At 49.1% G+C, this 18,023-nt stretch overlaps 1 protein-coding gene across 1 annotated transcript in view; it reads left to right on the top strand.

The window, feature by feature from the left end:
• Nucleotides 1-864: 864 nt before the first annotated feature.
• The window catches only part of CDC16 (cell division cycle 16), a 170,805-nt gene continuing 153,646 nt past the window's right edge, over nt 865-18,023 (top strand). Inside the window, exon 1 of the mRNA XM_063953395.1 lies at nt 865-1,183. Within this exon, the coding sequence (XP_063809465.1) occupies nt 1,136-1,183 (48 nt within the window). The 5' untranslated portion in view covers nt 865-1,135. The remainder of the gene's footprint in view (nt 1,184-18,023) is intronic.

Here is an 18,023-nt window from a genome sequence, read left to right on the forward strand (position 1 = left end):
ACCTTATAGGCCCTACACACTGGCCGATTTTTTGAAAGATATGAACGATCTCGTTCATAAATGAACGAGAACTCGTTCATATCTTTCAGTGTGGAGACTCCAGCGATGAACGATGCGCGTCCCCGCGCTCGATCATCGCTGGTCTCCCGTCGGCTGTGCATGCAGGCCAATATGGACGATCTCGTCCATATTTGCCTGCACTTCAATGCAGCCGCGTGACGGGGGGAGTGAAGAAACTTCACTCCCCCCGTCACTGCCCCCCCGCCGCCGGGTCGCTCGTCGGCCGTATCCGCCGTCGGGCAGCTCGGCGGCGGGTCGGCCAGTGAGTAGGGCCCTTTAGTTTGATGCGTCCGCAATTCATCGGAAGGTGGCCTGTCACACATGCTGGGCGGCCTTGCCCTGTGTTGGGTGGCCCCCAGTATGTGAGGAGATGGACGCAGATCTGGCTGCGTATGCAGCGATCGGCGTCCATCTCTGAATTAGGTCCTTATCGCATATTGCTGAAGGTGGGGGTTTTTTTACGTTTTGAGGAAGCATACATTTATTTTCATTTACTTTGATACAAGCTTTTTATTATCTTCGCAATAAAAAGTGATCATTTTTGCTTGAAACATGACGTTTGGAGCAGTTCCAGTTTTGTTTTTCTTGTATCTGGATAGTTGATCTCTTTACTAACTTGTAAATTTCAATTTGTGGCTTCTGCGTGCAGTTCATTGTTTATAGCTTATGCAGTAACATGTAAATAAATCACTAATTTCACTAATTAAACTGCAATCGCCCATCTCACAGTGAAGGATGCCCGACCAGTGACAGACGGGAAGCCGCCTATACTACTATTATCCGTAGTTAGAAAACGAGAAGCAGCTCAGTTGCTGCAGCTGCTACGCCGGAACAGTTGCGAGTGTTGCTTTGTTTCCCCCCGGTAGGCGATGTGTGTAACACTCATCCTCCCCATTCAGCGCCGCTGCTGGTGACATCTCTGCACGGGTGTAACGAGTCAAGACCGCGGCACAGACGGAATCGCGTCCGGTACCGGTGCACAGCGCTGTACATACTGACCGAGCGGGGCCGGGGGCGCGCACCCTGCCTGTGGGCGCGCCTCCCTGTAGCCGCAGCTTCCTCGTTTCAGACCAAAATGAACTTGGAACGCCTGAGGAAGAGAGTGCGGCAATATATAGAGCAGGTGAGGCCACGTGACGCAGTGCCGCATCATGTGACATGGCAGCAAGCATCCTAGCGTCACTGGGTGCCCTGTTATAGAGCTGGTCATTATGTGCCATATTGCATACCTCCCAACATGACCCTCCCCAGGAGGGACAAGAATGCTCTGCTTCTGGACTTTTCTCTTAATTTATGATTGCCAGCATCTGTGTTGAACAGGTCTATGGATTAGAAAGGTCTTTCACCACAGGTGCTGGCAATCATAAATTTAGAGAAAAGTCCAGGAGCAGAGCATTCTGTCCCTCCCTGAGAAGGTCATGTTGGGAGGTATGATATTGTACAACACCGATGTGCTGATTCTCTCTGTGATATGCACATATTCAGTTCTTACTGTCATTTACATCCCTTTCTCTGACGTCCTAGTGGATGCTGGGAACTCCGAAAGGACCATGGGGAATAGCGGCTCCGCAGGAGACTGGGCACAACTAAAGAAAGCTTTTAGGTCACCTGGTGTGCACTGGCTCCTCCCACTATGACCCTCCTCCAAGCCTCAGTTAGATTTTGTGCCCGGCCGAGGTTGGATGCACACTAGGGGCTCTCCTGAGCTTCTAAAAAGAAAGTATATAATTAGGTTTTTTATTTTACAGTGAGACCTGCTGGCAACAGGCTCACTGCAGCGAGGGACTAAGGGGAGAAGAAGTGAACCTACCTGCTTGCAGCTAGCTTGGGCTTCTTAGGCTACTGGACACCATTAGCTCCAGAGGGATCGACCGCATGGAACTGGCCTTGGTGTTCGGTCCCGGAGCCGCGCCGCCGTCCCCCTTACAGAGCCAGAAGCAAGAAGAGGTCCGAAAAATCGGCGGCAGAAGACATCAGTCTTCACCAAGGTAGCGCACAGCACTGTAGCTGTGCGCCATTGCTCCTCATACACACTTCATATTCCGGTCACTGAGGGTGCAGGGCGCTAGGGGGGGTGCCCTGAGCAGCAATAAAAACACCTTGGCTGGCAAAAATACCACAATATATAGCCCCAGAGGCTATATATGTGATAATTACCCCTGCCAGAATCCATAAAAAAGCGGGAGAAAAGTCCACAAAAAAGGGGCGGAGCTATCTCCTTCAGCACACTGGCGCCATTTCTCCCTCACAGCTCCGCTGGAAGGAAGCTCCCTGGCTCTCCCCTGCAGTCTACACTACAGAAAAGGGTAAAAAAGAGAGGGGGGGCACTACATTTAGGCGCAGTATATATAACAGCAGCTATAGGGGACATAATTCAGTTAGTCCCTGCATTATATAGCGCTCTGGTGTGTGCTGGTATACTCTCACTCTGTCTCCCCAAAGGGCTTTTGTGGGTCCTGTCCTCTGTTAGAGCATTCCCTGTGTGTGTGCGGTGTGTCGGTACGGCTGTGTCGACATGTTTGATGAGGATAATGATGTGGAGGCGGAGCAGATGCCTATAGAAGGGATGTCACCCCCTGCGGGGCAGACACCTGAGTGGATGGACTTATGGAAGGAATTGCGTGCACGTGTCGACTCCTTACACAAAAAATTTGACGACATGCCAAATGCGGGACAGTCGGCTTCTCAGCTCGTGCCTGTCCAGGCATCTCAAAGGCCATCGGGGGCTCTAAAACGCCCGCTACCTCAGATGGCAGACTCGGATGTCGACACGGATACTGACACCAGTGTCGACGACGATGAGTCTAGTCTAATGTCCACTAAGGCCATTCGTTGCATGATTGAAGCAATGAAAGAGGTGTTACAAATTTCTGATATAAACCCAGGTACCACTAAAAAGGGTATTATGTTTGGGGAGAAAAAACTACCCGTAGTTTTTCCCCCATCAGAAGAATTAAATGAAGTGTGTGAAGAAGCGTGGGCTTTCCCTGATAAAAGATTGGTAATCTCTAAGAAGTTACTAATGGCGTTCCCTTTCCCGCCAGAGGATAGGTCACGTTGGGAGACACCCCCTAGGGTGGATAAAGCGCTCACACGTTTGTCTAAAAAGGTGGCATTACCGTCTCCGGATACGGCCGCCCTCAAGGAACCTGCTGATAGAAAGCAGGAGGCGATCCTGAAGTCTGTATATACACACTCAGGCATTATACTTAGACCAGCTATTGCGTCAGCATGGATGTGCAGTGCTGCCGCTGCGTGGTCAGATTCCCTGTCAGAAAATATTGACACCCTAGACAGGGACACTATTCTGCTAACCATAGAGCATATAAAAGACTCGGTCTTATACATGAGAGATGCACAGAGGGAGATCTGCCGGCTGGCATCTAAAATAAGTGCATTGTCCATTTCTGCTAGGAGAGGCTTATGGACTTGCCAGTGGACAGGGGATGCAGATTCAAAAAGGCACATGGAAGTTTTGCCTTATAAGGGTGAGGAGTTATTTGGGGATGGTCTCTCGGACCTAGTTTCCACAGCAACTGCTGGGAAGTCAGCATTTTTACCCCATGTTCCCTCACAGCCTAAAAAGGCGCCGTTTTATCAGGTACAGTCCTTTCGGACTCAGAAAAACAGGCGTGGAAAAGGCGGGTCCTTTCTGTCCAGAGGCAGAGGTAGGGGAAAAAGGCTGCAACAAACAGCAGGTTCCCAGGAGCAAAAGTCCTCCCCCGCTTCTTCCGAGTCCACCGCATGACGGTGGGGCTCCACAGGCGGAGCCAGGTACGGTGGGGGGCCGCCTCAAAAATTTCAGCGATCAGTGGGCTCGCTCACAGGTGGATCCCTGGATCCTGCAAATAGTATCTCAAGGGTACAAACTGGAATTCGAGGCGTCTCCACCCCACTGGTTCCTAAAATCTGCCTTGCCGATTACTCCTTCAGACAGGGAGGCTGTGCTAGCGGCAATTCACAAGCTGTATTCCCAGCAGGTGATAATCAAGGTGCCCCTACTTCAACAAGGACGGGGTTACTATTCCACACTGTTTGTTATACCGAAACCGGACGGTTCGGTGAGACCCATTTTAAATTTGAAATCCTTGAACACATACATAAAAAAATTCAAGTTCAAGATGGAATCGCTCAGGGCGGTTATTGCAAGCCTGGACGAGGGGGATTACATGGTATCCCTGGACATCAAGGATGCTTACCTGCATGTCCCCATTTACTATCCTCACCAGGAGTACCTCAGATTTGTGGTACAGGATTGCCATTACCAATTCCAGACGCTGCCGTTTGGACTCTCCACGGCACCGAGGGTGTTTACCAAGGTAATGGCGGAAATGATGAAACTCCTTCGAAGAAAGGGAGTTTTAATTATCCCTTACTTGGACGATCTCCTAATAAAGGCGAGGTCCAAGGAGCAGTTGTTGGTGGGAGTAGCACTATCTCAGGAGGTGCTACACCAGCACGGTTGGATTCTGAACAGGTTCCATGCCAGAATCTTTCAGTGGGACCTGTTGGACCAATGGTCCGGATCGCATCTTCAGATGCATCGCCTAATAACCCTGTCTCCAAGAACCAGGGTGTCTCTGCTGTGGTGGCTGCAGAGTGCTCATCTTCTAGAGGGACGCAGATTCGGCATACAGGACTGGGTCCTGGTGACCACGGATGCCAGCCTTCAAGGCTGGGGGGCAGTCACACAGGGAAGAAACTTCCAAGGACTATGGTCGAGTCAGGAGACTTCCCTACACATAAATATTCTGGAACTAAGGGCCATTTACAATGCCCTAAGTCAGGCAAAATCCCTGCTTCTACACCAGCCGGTACTGATCCAGTCAGACAACATCACGGCAGTCGCCCATGTAAATCGACAGGGCGGCACAAGAAGCAGGATGGCAATGGCAGAAGCCACAAGGATTCTCCGATGAGCGGAAAATCACGTACTAGCACTGTCAGCAGTGTTCATTCCGGGAGTGGACAACTGGGAAGCAGACTTTCTCAGCAGGCACGACCTCCACCCGGGAGAGTGGGGACTTCATCCAGAAGTCTTCACGCTGATTGTAAATCGATGGGAACGGCCACAGGTGGACACGATGGCGTCCCGCCTAAACAAAAAACTAGAGAGATATTGCGCCAGGTCAAGGGACCCTCAGGCGATAGCTGTGGACGCTCTAGTGACACCGTGGGTGTACCAGTCAGTTTATGTGTTCCCTCCTCTGCCTCTCATACCAAGGGTACTGAGAATAATAAGAAAACGAGGAGTAAGAACAATACTCGTGGTTCCGGATTGGCCAAGACGAGCGTGGTACCCGGAACTTCAAGAGATGATCTCAGAGGACCCATGGCCTCTGCCGCTCAGACAGGACCTGCTGCAGCAGGGGCCCTGTCTGTTCCAAGACTTACCGCGGCTGCGTTTGACGGCATGGCGGTTGAACGCCGGATCCTGAAGGAAAAGGGCATTCCGGAGGAAGTCATTCCTACGCTGATTAAAGCCAGGAAAGATGTAACTGCAAAGCATTATCACCGCATGTGGCGGAAATATGTTGCTTGGTGTGAGGCCAAAAAGGCCCCAACAGAGGAATTTCAACTAGGTCGATTTCTGCATTTCCTACAAGCAGGAGTGACTATGGGCCTGAAATTAGGCTCCATTAAGGTACAGATCTCGGCTCTGTCGATTTTCTTCCAGAAAGAACTAGCTTCACTACCTGAAGTTCAGACGTTTGTGAAAGGAGTGCTGCATATTCAGCCCCCGTTTGTGCCTCCAGTGGCACCTTGGGATCTCAACGTGGTGTTGAGTTTCTTAAAATCACATTGGTTTGAGCCACTTAAAACCGTGGATCTAAAATATCTCACGTGGAAAGTGGTCATGTTATTGGCCTTGGCTTCAGCCAGGCGTGTGTCAGAATTGGCAGCTTTGTCATGTAAAAGCCCTTATCTGATTTTCCATATGGATAGGGCGGAATTGAGGACTCGTCCCCAGTTTCTCCCTAAGGTGGTATCAGCTTTTCACTTGAACCAACCTATTGTGGTGCCTGCGGCTACTAGGGACTTGGAGGATTCCAAGTTACTGGACGTAGTCAGGGCCTTGAAAATTTATGTTTCCAGGACGGCTAGAGTCAGGAAAACTGACTCGCTATTTATCCTGTATGCACCCAATAAACTGGGTGCTCCTGCTTCTAAGCAGACTATTGCTCGCTGAATTTGTAGCACAATTCAGCTGGCGCATTCTGCGGCTGGACTGCAGCATCCTAAATCAGTAAAAGTCCATTCCACAAGGAAGGTGGGCTCATCTTGGGCGGCTGCCCGAGGGGTCTCGGCTTTACAACTTTGCCGAGCTGCTACTTGGTCAGGGGCAAACACGTTTGCAAAATTCTACAAATTTGATACCCTGGCTGAGGAGGACCTTGAGTTCTCTCATTCGGTGCTGCAGAGTCATCCGCACTCTCCCGCCCGTTTGGGAGCTTTGGTATAATCCCCATGGTCCTTTCGGAGTTCCCAGCATCCACTAGGACGTCAGAGAAAATAAGATTTTACTCACCGGTAAATCTATTTCTCTAACGTCCTAAGTGGATGCTGGGGACTCCGTAAGGACCATGGGGAATAGCGGCTCCGCAGGAGACTGGGCACATCTAAAGAAAGCTTTAGGACTAACTGGTGTGCACTGGCTCCTCCCCCTATGACTCTCCTCCAAGCCTCAGTTAGATCTCTGTGCCCGAACGAGAAGGGTGCACACTAGGGGCTCTCCTGAGCTTCTTAGTGAAAGTTTTAGATTAGGTTTTTTATTTTCAGTGAGACCTGCTGGCAACAGGCTCACTGCATCGAGGGACTAAGGGGAGAAGAAGCGAACTCACCTGCGTGCAGAGTGGATTGGGCTTCTTAGGCTACTGGACATTAGCTCCAGAGGGACGATCACAGGCCCAGCTTGGATGGGTCCCAGAGCCGCGCCGCCGGCCCCCTTACAGAGCCAGAAGGCAGAAGAGGTCCGGAAAATCGGCGGCAGAAGACGTCCTGTCTTCAACAAGGTAGCGCACAGCACTGCAGCTGTGCGCCATTGCTCTCAGCACACTTCACACTTCGGTCACTGAGGGTGCAGGGCGCTGGGGGGGGGCGCCCTGAGACGCAATAAAAACACCTTGGATGGCAAAAAAAATGCATCACATATAGCTCCTGGGCTATATGGATGCATTTAACCCCTGCCAGAATCCATAAAAAAGCAGGAGAAAAGTCCGCGAAAAAGGGGCGGAGCCTATCTCCTCAGCACACTGGCGCCATTTTCCCTCACAGCTCCGTTGGAGGGAAGCTCCCTGTCTCTCCCCTGCAGTCACTACACTACAGAAAGGGTTAAAAAAAAGAGAGGGGTGCACTAATTAGGCGCAGTATTAACTATACAGCAGCTATAAGGGGAAAAACACTTATATAAGGTTATCCCTGTATATATATATATAGCGCTCTGGTGTGTGCTGGCAAACTCTCCCTCTGTCTCCCCAAAGGGCTAGTGGGGTCCTGTCCTCTATCAGAGCATTCCCTGTGTGTGTGCTGTATGTCGGTACTTTTGTGTCGACATGTATGAGGAGAAAAATGATGTGGAGACGGAGCAGATTGCCTGTAATAGTGATGTCACCCCCTAGGGGGTCGACACCTGAGTGGATGAACTGTTGGAAGGAATTACGTGACAGTGTCAGCTCTGTATAAAAGACAGTGGTTGACATGAGACAGCCGGCTACTCAGCTTGTGCCTGTCCAGACGTCTCATAGGCCGTCAGGGGCTCTAAAGCGCCCGTTACCTCAGATGGCAGATATAGACGCCGACACGGATACTGACTCCAGTGTCGACGGTGAAGAGACGAATGTGACTTCCAGTAGGGCCACACGTTACATGATTGAGGCAATGAAAAATGTTTTACACATTTCTGATAATACGAGTACCACCAAAAAAAGGGGTATTATGTTCGGTGAGGAAAAACTACCTGTAGTTTTCCTGAATCTGAGAAATTAAATGAGGTGTGTGATGATGCGTGGGTTTCCCCCGATAACAACGGATAATTTCTAAAATGTTATTGGCATTATATCCTTTCCCGCCAGAGGTTAGGGTGCGTTGGGAAACACCCCCTAGGGGGGATAAAGCGCTCACACGCTTGTAAGGGCTCTACCTTCGCCTGAGATGGCCGCCCTTAAGGATCCTGCTGATAGAAAGCAGGAGGGTATCCTAAAAGGTATTTACACACATACTGGTGTTCTACTGCGACCAGCAATCGCCTCAGCCTGGATGTGCAGTGCTGGGTTGGCGTGGTCGGATTCCCTGACTGAAAATATTGATACCCTAGATAGGGACAGTATATTTTTGCCTATAGAGCATTTAAAAGATGCATTTTTATATATGCGTGATGCACAGCGGAATATTTGCCGACTGGCATCAAGTCTAAGCGCGTTGTCCATTTCTACCAGTAGAGGGTTATGGACACGTCAGTGGTCAGGTGATGCGTATTCCAAACGGCATTTGGAAGTATTGCTTTATTAAGGGAGGAGTTATTTGGGGTCGGTCTTTCAGACCTGGTGGCCACGGCAACAGCTGGGAATTCCACGTTTGTACCCCAGGTCGCCTCTCAACATGAGAAGACGCCGTATTATCAGGCGCAGTCTTTTCGTGGACAAGCGGGTAAAAGGTTCCTCATTTCTGCCCCGTGACAGAGGGAGAGGAAAAAGGCTGCAGAAATCAGCCAGTTCCCAGGAACAGAAACCCTCTCCCGCCTCTGCCAAGCCCTCAGTATACGCTGGGGCTTTACAAGCAGAATCAGGCACGGTGGGGGGCCCGTCTCAATGAATTTCAGCGCGCAGTGGGCTCACTCGCAAGTAGACCCCTGGATCCTTCAGGTGATTTCTCAGGGGTACAAATTAGAATTCGAGACGTCTCCCCCTCGCCGTTTCCTAAAGTCGGCTTTACCGATGTCTCCTTCTGACAGGGAGACAGTTTTGGAAGCCATTCACAAGCTGTATTCCCAGCAGGTGATAATCAAGATACCCCTCCTGCAACAGGGAACGGGGTATTATTATTCCACACTGTTGTGGTACCGAAGCCGGACGGCTCGGTGAGACCGATTCTAAATCTAAAATCTTTGAACACTTACGTACAGAGGTTCAAATTCAAGATTGAGTCACTCAGAGCAGTGATTGCGAACCTGGAAGAAGGGGACTACATGATGTCTCGGGACATCAAGGATGCTTACCTTCATGTCAAAATTTACCCTTCTCACCAAGGGTACCTCAGGTTTATGGTACAGAACTGTCACTATCAGTTCAGACGCTGCCGTATGGATGGTACACGGCACCCCGGGTCTTTACCAAGGTAATTGCCGAAATGATGATATTCCTTCGAAGGAAGTGAATTTTAGTTATCCCTTCCTTGGACAAATCCCTGATAAGGGTAAGATCCAGGGAACAGTTGGAGGTCGGTGTAGCACTATCTCAGGTAGTGTTGCGGCAGCACGATTGGATTCTCAATATTCCAAAATCGCACCTGGTTCCGACGACGTGTCTTCTGTTCCTAGGGATGATCCTGGACACAGTCCAGAAAAAGGTGTTTCTCCCGGAGGAGAAAGCCAGGGAGTTATCCGAGCTAGTCAGGAACCTCCTAAAACCGAGCCAAGTCTCAGTGCATCAATGCACAAGGGTTCTGGGTAAAATGGTGGCTTCCTACGAAGCAATCCCATTCGGCAGATTCCACGCAAGAACTTTCCAGTGGGACCTGCTGGACAAATGGTCCGGATCGCATCTTCAGATGCATCAGCGGATAACCCTGTCACCAAGGACAAGGGTGTCCCTCCTGTGGTGGTTGCAGAGTGCTCATCTTCTAGAGGGCCGCAGATTAGGCATTCAGGACTGGGTCCTGGTGACCACGGATGCCAGCCTGCGAGGCTGGGGAGCAGTCACACAGGGAAGGAATATCCAGGGCTTATGGTCAAGCCTGGAGACATCACTTCACATAAATATCCTGAAGCTAAGGGACATTTACAATGCTCTAAGCTTAGCAAGACCTCTGCTTCAAGGTCAGCCGGTGTTGATCCAGTCGGACAACATCACGGCAGTCACCCACGTAAACAGACAGGGTGGCACAAGAAGCAGGAGGGCAATGGCAGAAGCTGCAAGGATTCTTCGCTGGGCGGAAAATCATGTGATAGCACTGTCAGCAGTATTCATTCCGGGAGTGGACAACTGGGAAGCAGACTTCCTCAGCACGACCTCCACCCGGGAGAGTGGGGACTTCACCCAGAAGTCTTCCACATGATTAAAAACTCGACAGGTATTGCGCCAGGTCCAGGGACCCTCAGGCAATAAGCTGTAGACGCTCTGGTAACACCGTGGGTGTACCAGTCAGGGTATGTGTTCCCTCCTCTGCCTCTCATACCCAAGGTACTGAGATTGATAAGATGGAGAGGAGTAAGCACTATATTCGTGGTTCCGGATTGGCCAAGAAGGACTTGGTAACCGGAACTTCAAGAGATGCTCACGGAGGATCCGTGGCCTCTACCTCTAAGAAGGGACCTGCTCCAGCAAGGACCCTGTCTGTTCCAAGACTTACCGCGGCTGCGTTTGACGGCATGGCGGTTGAACGCCGGATCCTGAAGGAAAAAAGGCATTCCGGATGAAGTCATCCCTATCCTGATCAAAGCCAGGAAGGATGTAACCGCAAAAACATTATCACCGCAATTGGCGTAAATATGTTGCGTGGTGCGAGGCCAGTAAGGCCCGACGGAGGAAATTCAACTGGGTCGATTCCTACATTTCCTGCAAACAGGAGTGTCTATGGGCCTGAAATTGGGGTCCATTAAGGTTCAAATTTCGGCCCTGTCAATTTTCTTCCAAAAAGAACTAGCTTCAGTCCCTGAAGTTCAGACGTTGTAAAAGGGGTACTGCATATACAGCCTCCTTTTGTGCCTCCAGTGGCACTTTGGGATCTCAATGTAGTTTTGGGTTCCAAAAGTCACATTGGTTTGAACCACTTAAATCTGTGGAGTTAAAATATCTCACATGGAAAGTGGTCATGCTGTGGCCCTGGCCTGGGCCAGGCGCGTGTCAGAATTGGCGGCTTTATCCTGAAAAAACCCTTATCTGATTTTCCATTCGGACAGGGCGGAATTGAGGACTCGTCCTCAGTTTCTCCCCAAGGTGGTTTCAGCGTCTCACCTGAACCAACCTATTGGTGGTGCCTGCGGCTACTAGGGACTTGGAGGCCTCAAAGTTGCTAGACGTTGTCAGTGCCCTGAAAATATATGTTTCCAGGACGGCTGGAGTCAGGAAATCTGACTCACTGTTTATCCTGTGTGCACCCAACAAGCTGGGTGCTCCTGCTTCTAAGCAGACTATTGCTCGTTGGATTTGTAGTACAATTCAGCTTGCACATTCTGTGGCAGGCCTGCCACAGCCAAAAATCTGTAAATGCCCACTCCACAAGGAAGGTGGGCTCATCTTGGGCGGCTGCCCCGAGGGGTCTCGGCTTTACAACTTTGCCGAGCAGCTACTTGGTCAGGAGCAAATACGTTTGTAAAATTCTACAAAATTGATATCCTGGCTGAGGAGGACCTGGAGTTCTCTCATTTGGTGCTGCAGAGTCATCCGCACTCTCCCGCCCGTTTGGGAGCTTTGGTATAATCCCCATGGTCCTTACGGAGTCCCCAGCATCCACTTAGGACGTTAGAGAAAATAAGAATTTACTTACCGATAATTCTATTTCTCATAGTCCGTAGTGGATGCTGGGCGCCCATCCCAAGTGCGGATTGTCTGCAATACTTGTACATAGTTATTGTTACAAAAATTGGGTTATTATTGTTGTGAGCCATCTTTCAGAGGCTCCTCTGTTATCATGCTGTTAACTGGGTTCAGATCACAGGTTATACGGTGTGATTGGTGTGGCTGGTATGAGTCTTACCCGGGATTCAAAATCCTTCCTTATTGTGTACGCTCGTCCGGGCACAGTATCCTAACTGAGGCTTGGAGGAGGGTCATAGGGGGAGGAGCCAGTGCACACCAGATAGTCCTAAAGCTTTCTTTAGATGTGCCCAGTCTCCTGCGGAGCCGCTATTCCCCATGGTCCTTACGGAGTCCCCAGCATCCACTACGGACTATGAGAAATAGAATTATCAGTAAGTAAATTCTTATTTTCTCGTAGTCCGTAGTGGATGCTGGGCGCCCATCCCAAGTGCGGATTGTCTGCAATACTTGTACATAGTTATTGTTAACTAAAGGGTTATTGTTGAGCCATCTGTTGAGAGGCTCAGTTGTTTTCATACTGTTAAACTGGGTATAGTATCACGAGTTATACGGTGTGATTGGTGTGGCTGGTAAGAGTCTTACCCGGGATTCAAAATCCTTCCTTATTATGTCAGCTCGTCCGGGCACAGTGTCCTAACTGAGGCTTGGAGGAGGGTCATAGTGGGAGGAGCCAGTGCACACCAGGTGACCTAAAAGCTTTCTTTAGTTGTGCCCTGTCTCCTGCGGAGCCGCTATTCCCCATGGTCCTTTCGGAGTTCCCAGCATCCACTACGGACTACGAGAAATAGATTTACCGGTGAGTAAAATCTTATTTTTCCACTAAATCCTGGGTCTGACCCGGGGAGTTGAACATGGTTTTAATCCGTGTCACAGTAGCTTGAAACCCCGCTCACACCGCATGCTGGTTAGTCTTCGGTAGATGCTAGAATCAAGTGGGCTAAAGGACCTCTGACTTCAGGGGGAGGAGTTAGGTCAGCGGGATAGTACCTTCACTATCCACGCCAACAACTACCCCCTTTAGTAACCCAGTGGTGAGAGGAGCGGAGCGAGCCACCGAAGCAAGCACGCAATTATATACTTCGGGTACCCTTTTTCGGAGCCTTCGTCTCCCACTGGTGACGTCAGAGGTCCTTTCCCCAACTTGGTTTAAGCCATAACCGTGGCTCTTCCCTTTGCTGACTCTTTATAGACTCTTTATAGGCTTATAACAGAACCGGGGGCACCCATTTATACTGCACCATTACTCAGGTTATTTTTCATGGACCCTTTTACACTGAGCCGCAACCTAAGTAGACATGGCAATAATCCGGCTTATTGCGGCAGCGGAAAAGGGTTTTACAGTGTTATTCATACTCATACCTCTTTTATACCTAATGGTGTGTACACACGGTGAGATATTTTCTTACGATTTTTTTATATATATAGTCAAAATATTAAGAAAAGTTCGTGCAGATCGCAAGGTGAAAGTCACCTTGCAATCCTGATTCGATGCCGATGCGCGGTCGGCATCGCAAGAATAGATAGACTGTGCAAGCAAGTCAATTTTGACTATCTCATAGAAGAGAGAGTCAAAATTGACACTTAGCCAAAATCGCACATAGTCAGTATCGCAAGCACATTCATTATGTGCTTGTGATGCCGACCTAGCCCCTGTCGCATAGGGAGAATCGGGCATAGCCCGAATCTCACCGTGTGTATGGGCCTTAAGACCCGGGTATAGCCCAGGACACTGAACGCGGATTTCAAGCCATGTCACAATGACTTGCAACCCGTTCACACCACTGGCTGGACCAGGTATATTGCCGGGGCTTACCTCTGCCGGCGCTTGTAGATGGCATCATCTCCAAGTGCCAGAAATGCATCTCTATGAAAAGTACCTTGGCCCAGCCAAGCTCTCTACTGCCCCTGAGTGCACGGGACCTGGGTCACCTATTCACACTGCCCTATAACCCAGGTAGCTACCTGGCTTGGAACCCTTGGTCACTTGATCGGGGGTAACCCCTTTACATTGAGCTGAAACCTGACAATAACCCGGGTTTTTTCGGTGGTGTAAAAGAGAGGTATCAGTCAACACTGATATTTACTTTTAAGTTACAAAGTCAAAATATCCCTTCACCACATACCATTTCTATACATTCAATAATAAGTGTTTTTTGTTTTTTTACCAGTCGAGCAATATGTTACATAATAATATGCATAATACTACAAATGATAAAAAAAAAACACCTATGGAAAAATCAAACGTTATCACAATATAATGGAATTGCCGTTGCTGGGCAGATTAATCGCAATCAAACTTCACGCGAGCCTACACAGATTTCACCATAGCATAACTGATGTTCATGATTTTGGAATAGGGAAGTTACTCTTTAGGCTTGTGACTTAGGGGGAGATGTACTATTGTACCGCTATAGCTCTTTCTGCTTTTCCTCTTATCGAGGTAAAGCAGGAAGCAATAATGCCAAGATGATCTATTAACATCTTGGCCACCGGAGTTGGGGAGGGAAAGACCCACAGAACATCAGTCTAGTGCTGATGCACTGTATTTTCCCTCCTGGCTGGCCCCACTGCACATGTGCAAGATCTTGCAATTAACGTGAGCTGTTGTGTACAGCCAGACCCCCGCAGAAGCTGCCGCAGGCTAGCACACATACCGGCGAGTAATCCTGCCGAAATGTGAAAAAAAGGATAGGCAAGAAATAGTGCGCTTACCATTTTTTAATAACATCTGAATGATTTTCAGTATGGTGACGACAAAATCATTTGATGTTTGCTGATAATGTAGAGAAAATTATTTTTCTCTGTTATTTGCTTTCATACACCCCAATGTTCGTGGTTAGTGTTAAATAGTGCTGGTTAGAGTGCATTTGACACTACCTCTTCTCACATTTCCCCCTTAGACACTAAGAGGGCAATTCAATTGTTTGTGTTCCTGATCTCCCGTCTAAAGTTGCAGAAGATCAGAGGAGCTATTCAGCATATTTTTTTTATTTAAATCTCACTGATCGCACCCTGCAGTGCTAGGTTTAGCAGCGTAAAATGGCTAAACCCGATTAAAGTTTTGGGCGAGATGCAAAAAAGTGTTGTTTTGGCACCTTTACAGGTCACTTCGCACACAGGGGCTGCCAGCAGAAATGCCAGCACTGCCTGCTGTTAGCACCCGAATGGAGCAACAATTGAATTGCTCTGTTTGGCGCCCGGCACTAACAACCACCGGCCCAAGCAATTGAATTCACCCCTAAGAGAAGGTAATGCTGCAGCTCTACTGGAATTTTTTTTTTCTGAAACAGTGACTTGCGGTGGGGTAAGCCTTTCCTGTCATACTAACGTTTGTGCCAGAGTTCTGACTGTATAAAGTATGTGAAAAATACAAATAAAATGTTTGAAATATCTTCTTTGCATTATTCTAATTATTTTTATAGTCACATCTCTGGAGTAAAAAGTCTATGGCAGCCTATCTTTTCCACACATCTGTGATCAAAACTCACCAAATTTCCAGGAGTTTATACTGCTGTACCTGTGTATAATGCCCAGATGTACCCTTTGGCTCATATATTGCGTGTAAAAGCCATTTAGCTCACAGCACATCACTAGGACTCTGAAGAAGTGAGCAGTGTACCCCTGAAACGCATAACGAGATTATGCTGTTAATCTCCCATATGCCTTATGCAAGATTGTGTTTTAACCAACTGCAGTGAACTTTTAAATATATTTGAAGCCATTTATAAGATGTGGTATTGTCTCTTTGTGTTGGTAGAACCAAAAAAAGGACCTTCCCTATTCCAAAGTCACCACGAGAGGTTATGGAACCCTCTCCTTCCTTTAAAAAGGCAGCAACCACTGCCATTCGATTCACCTAGCTCCTTCAGTAAGAGGCCATAGATCTTTTTATTCACTGTTGTGCATGGTTATAATGTTTATAATATTTTCCCAATCATTGTATTTACCATGTGGGCACTGATAACGTAAGGGGTGATCAAATAAGAAGTCTTCTCTTTAGAACAGTGTCTTTTAAAACACAATTTCAAGTTCTAGAACACTGTGGTGTAAATATCACTTTCATTTGTGTTTCTGCGTCCCATCGTGACTGTAGACAGGTTGCTCCTTCACATAGGAGGGACGCAGTTAAGGAAAAATAAGTTGTAGTGGATCTGTGAAAGGTATTACACAGAAATATGGCCCTAATTCATATCTGATCGCTGGGCTGCGTTTTTTGCTGTCCTGCGATCAGATAGTCGCCGCCTACAGTGGGAGTGTATTTTCGTCATGCAAGTGTGTGTTCACATGTGTAGCTGAGCTGCATGTGCAGTCTGTGCGCAACCCAGGACTTACTCCTCCAGTGCAATAAGAACAGGCTGATCGGGCCGGAGTTGACGTCAGACACCCTCCCTGAAAACACTTGGGAACGCCTGCGTTTTTCCGGACACTACCTGTAAACGGTCAGTTACCACCCACAAACGGCCTCCTCGTGTCAATCACCTTGCAAGTGCCCGTTTTTCGCACCATCCCATTATTGACCGGTGATGCATGTTGCTGTTGTCCGGCGCAAGTACACATTGCGGTACATATGCATGCGCAGTTAGGATCTGATCGCCCGCTGTGCGAAAACGCACAGCAGCGATCAGATCCGAATTACCCCCTATGTCCAAACAATGTTTCTTTTTCATCCACTAGGGGTCACTGGAGTACTCTTGGGATATGGACGGCTTCCACAGGAACAAGGCACTGAATAAATTAATTTTGGAACTACTCCTCCCCTCCATATCCCAGAGTACCTCAGTGTTTTTTCTGTGCTCGACACAGCAAGAAGGCTTGTGGAGTTTATCCACATTCATTGGAATTTTTTTTTTTCTATTTTTTTTCCCCAACAATTTCCACATCCCTTCCCCCCCTTCCAATAGGCGTGGGTCCGGGATAGTGGAAGCTGCTACTAGCAGCTGTGGGGGTCGGGCCTCTCTAAAAAGAGCTCCCTCACACCACGTGCAGGACTGCCTGCAGGAAAGCTGGACGGAGCTTGAACAAGAAGCCCTGTCATAGCCCTCACTACAGGGAGTCCAGGTATGTTGGGTTGGGGCGGTCAGCTCACGCTGCTGCCCCGCTGTGTGGGGAACTGTATTGGGCAATTCTTCTAAGGCGCTGGACTTAGGGGGGGGTGTTAGGAGAGCCGCCCGCCGCCGCTGCTTACAAGTCCCCGCCGATACCGCTCCCTGAGCCGCGTGTGCGTAGGCCGCTCCACGGCTCTATGCTGTGCGCTCCCCGGTTTCCGCTAGCCGCCTCCCGGCCTCTTCTCAGCCGCATGTAAGCCCGGCTCCGTGTACCGAGAGCGGTACACGGAGCACGGGGGGGGGGAGGCACATAGTAAGAAGGCAGTAGTGAATGCCCTTAGCAGCAGCAGCGCTGCAGGTTTTTTTTAGTAGGCTATTAAGCCTTGGCTATCAGGATATATATGCAGTTTAGTGGGGGTAATCTGCATTTTGTGTTATACTTAGTGTTCATTCTAGCACCCTGCACCTTTCAAAACATGTGCAGTTCCTCTTCCCTGCCTGGAGTGTCGCTCTCTGCTCTGGTGCTTCTATCACACTCTGATCTGTTTTTCAGTGCTGAAAACAGGCCAGTGTGTTATGAGAAGCACCTGAGCAGAGAGTGACACCCTAGGCAGGGAAGAGGAACTGCACATTTTTTGAAAGGTGCAGGGTGCTAGAATGAACACTAATACTGGAAACTTGGCATATTTAACCATGCTTCCTGTTTTTTCTTCTTCTCTCTAACGTCCTAGTGGATGCTGGGGACTCCGTAAGGACCATGGGGAATAGACGGGCTCCGCAGGAGACATGGGCACTTTAAGAAAGAATTAAGATTCTGGTGTGCTCTGGCTCCTCCCTCTATGTCCCTCCTCCAGACCTCAGTTTGAATCTGTGCCCGGACGAGCTGGGTGCTGTTCAGTGAGCTCTCCTGAGCTTGCTGTAAGAAAGTATTTTGTTAGGTTTTTTATTTTCAGGGAGCTCTGCTGGCAACAGACTCCCTGCATCGTGGGACTGAGGGGAGAGAAGCAGCCCTACTCTCTGAAGATAGGTCCTGCTTCTTAGGCTACTGGACACCATTAGCTCCAGAGGGGTCGTACACAGGATCTCACCCTCGTTGTCCGATCCCAGAGCCGCGCCGCCGTCCCCCTCGCAGAGCCGGAAGACAGAAGCCGGGTGAGCATAA

This window comes from Pseudophryne corroboree, chromosome 2 (assembly GCF_028390025.1).
Source record: "Pseudophryne corroboree isolate aPseCor3 chromosome 2, aPseCor3.hap2, whole genome shotgun sequence".
NCBI lineage: Eukaryota > Metazoa > Chordata > Amphibia > Anura > Myobatrachidae > Pseudophryne > Pseudophryne corroboree.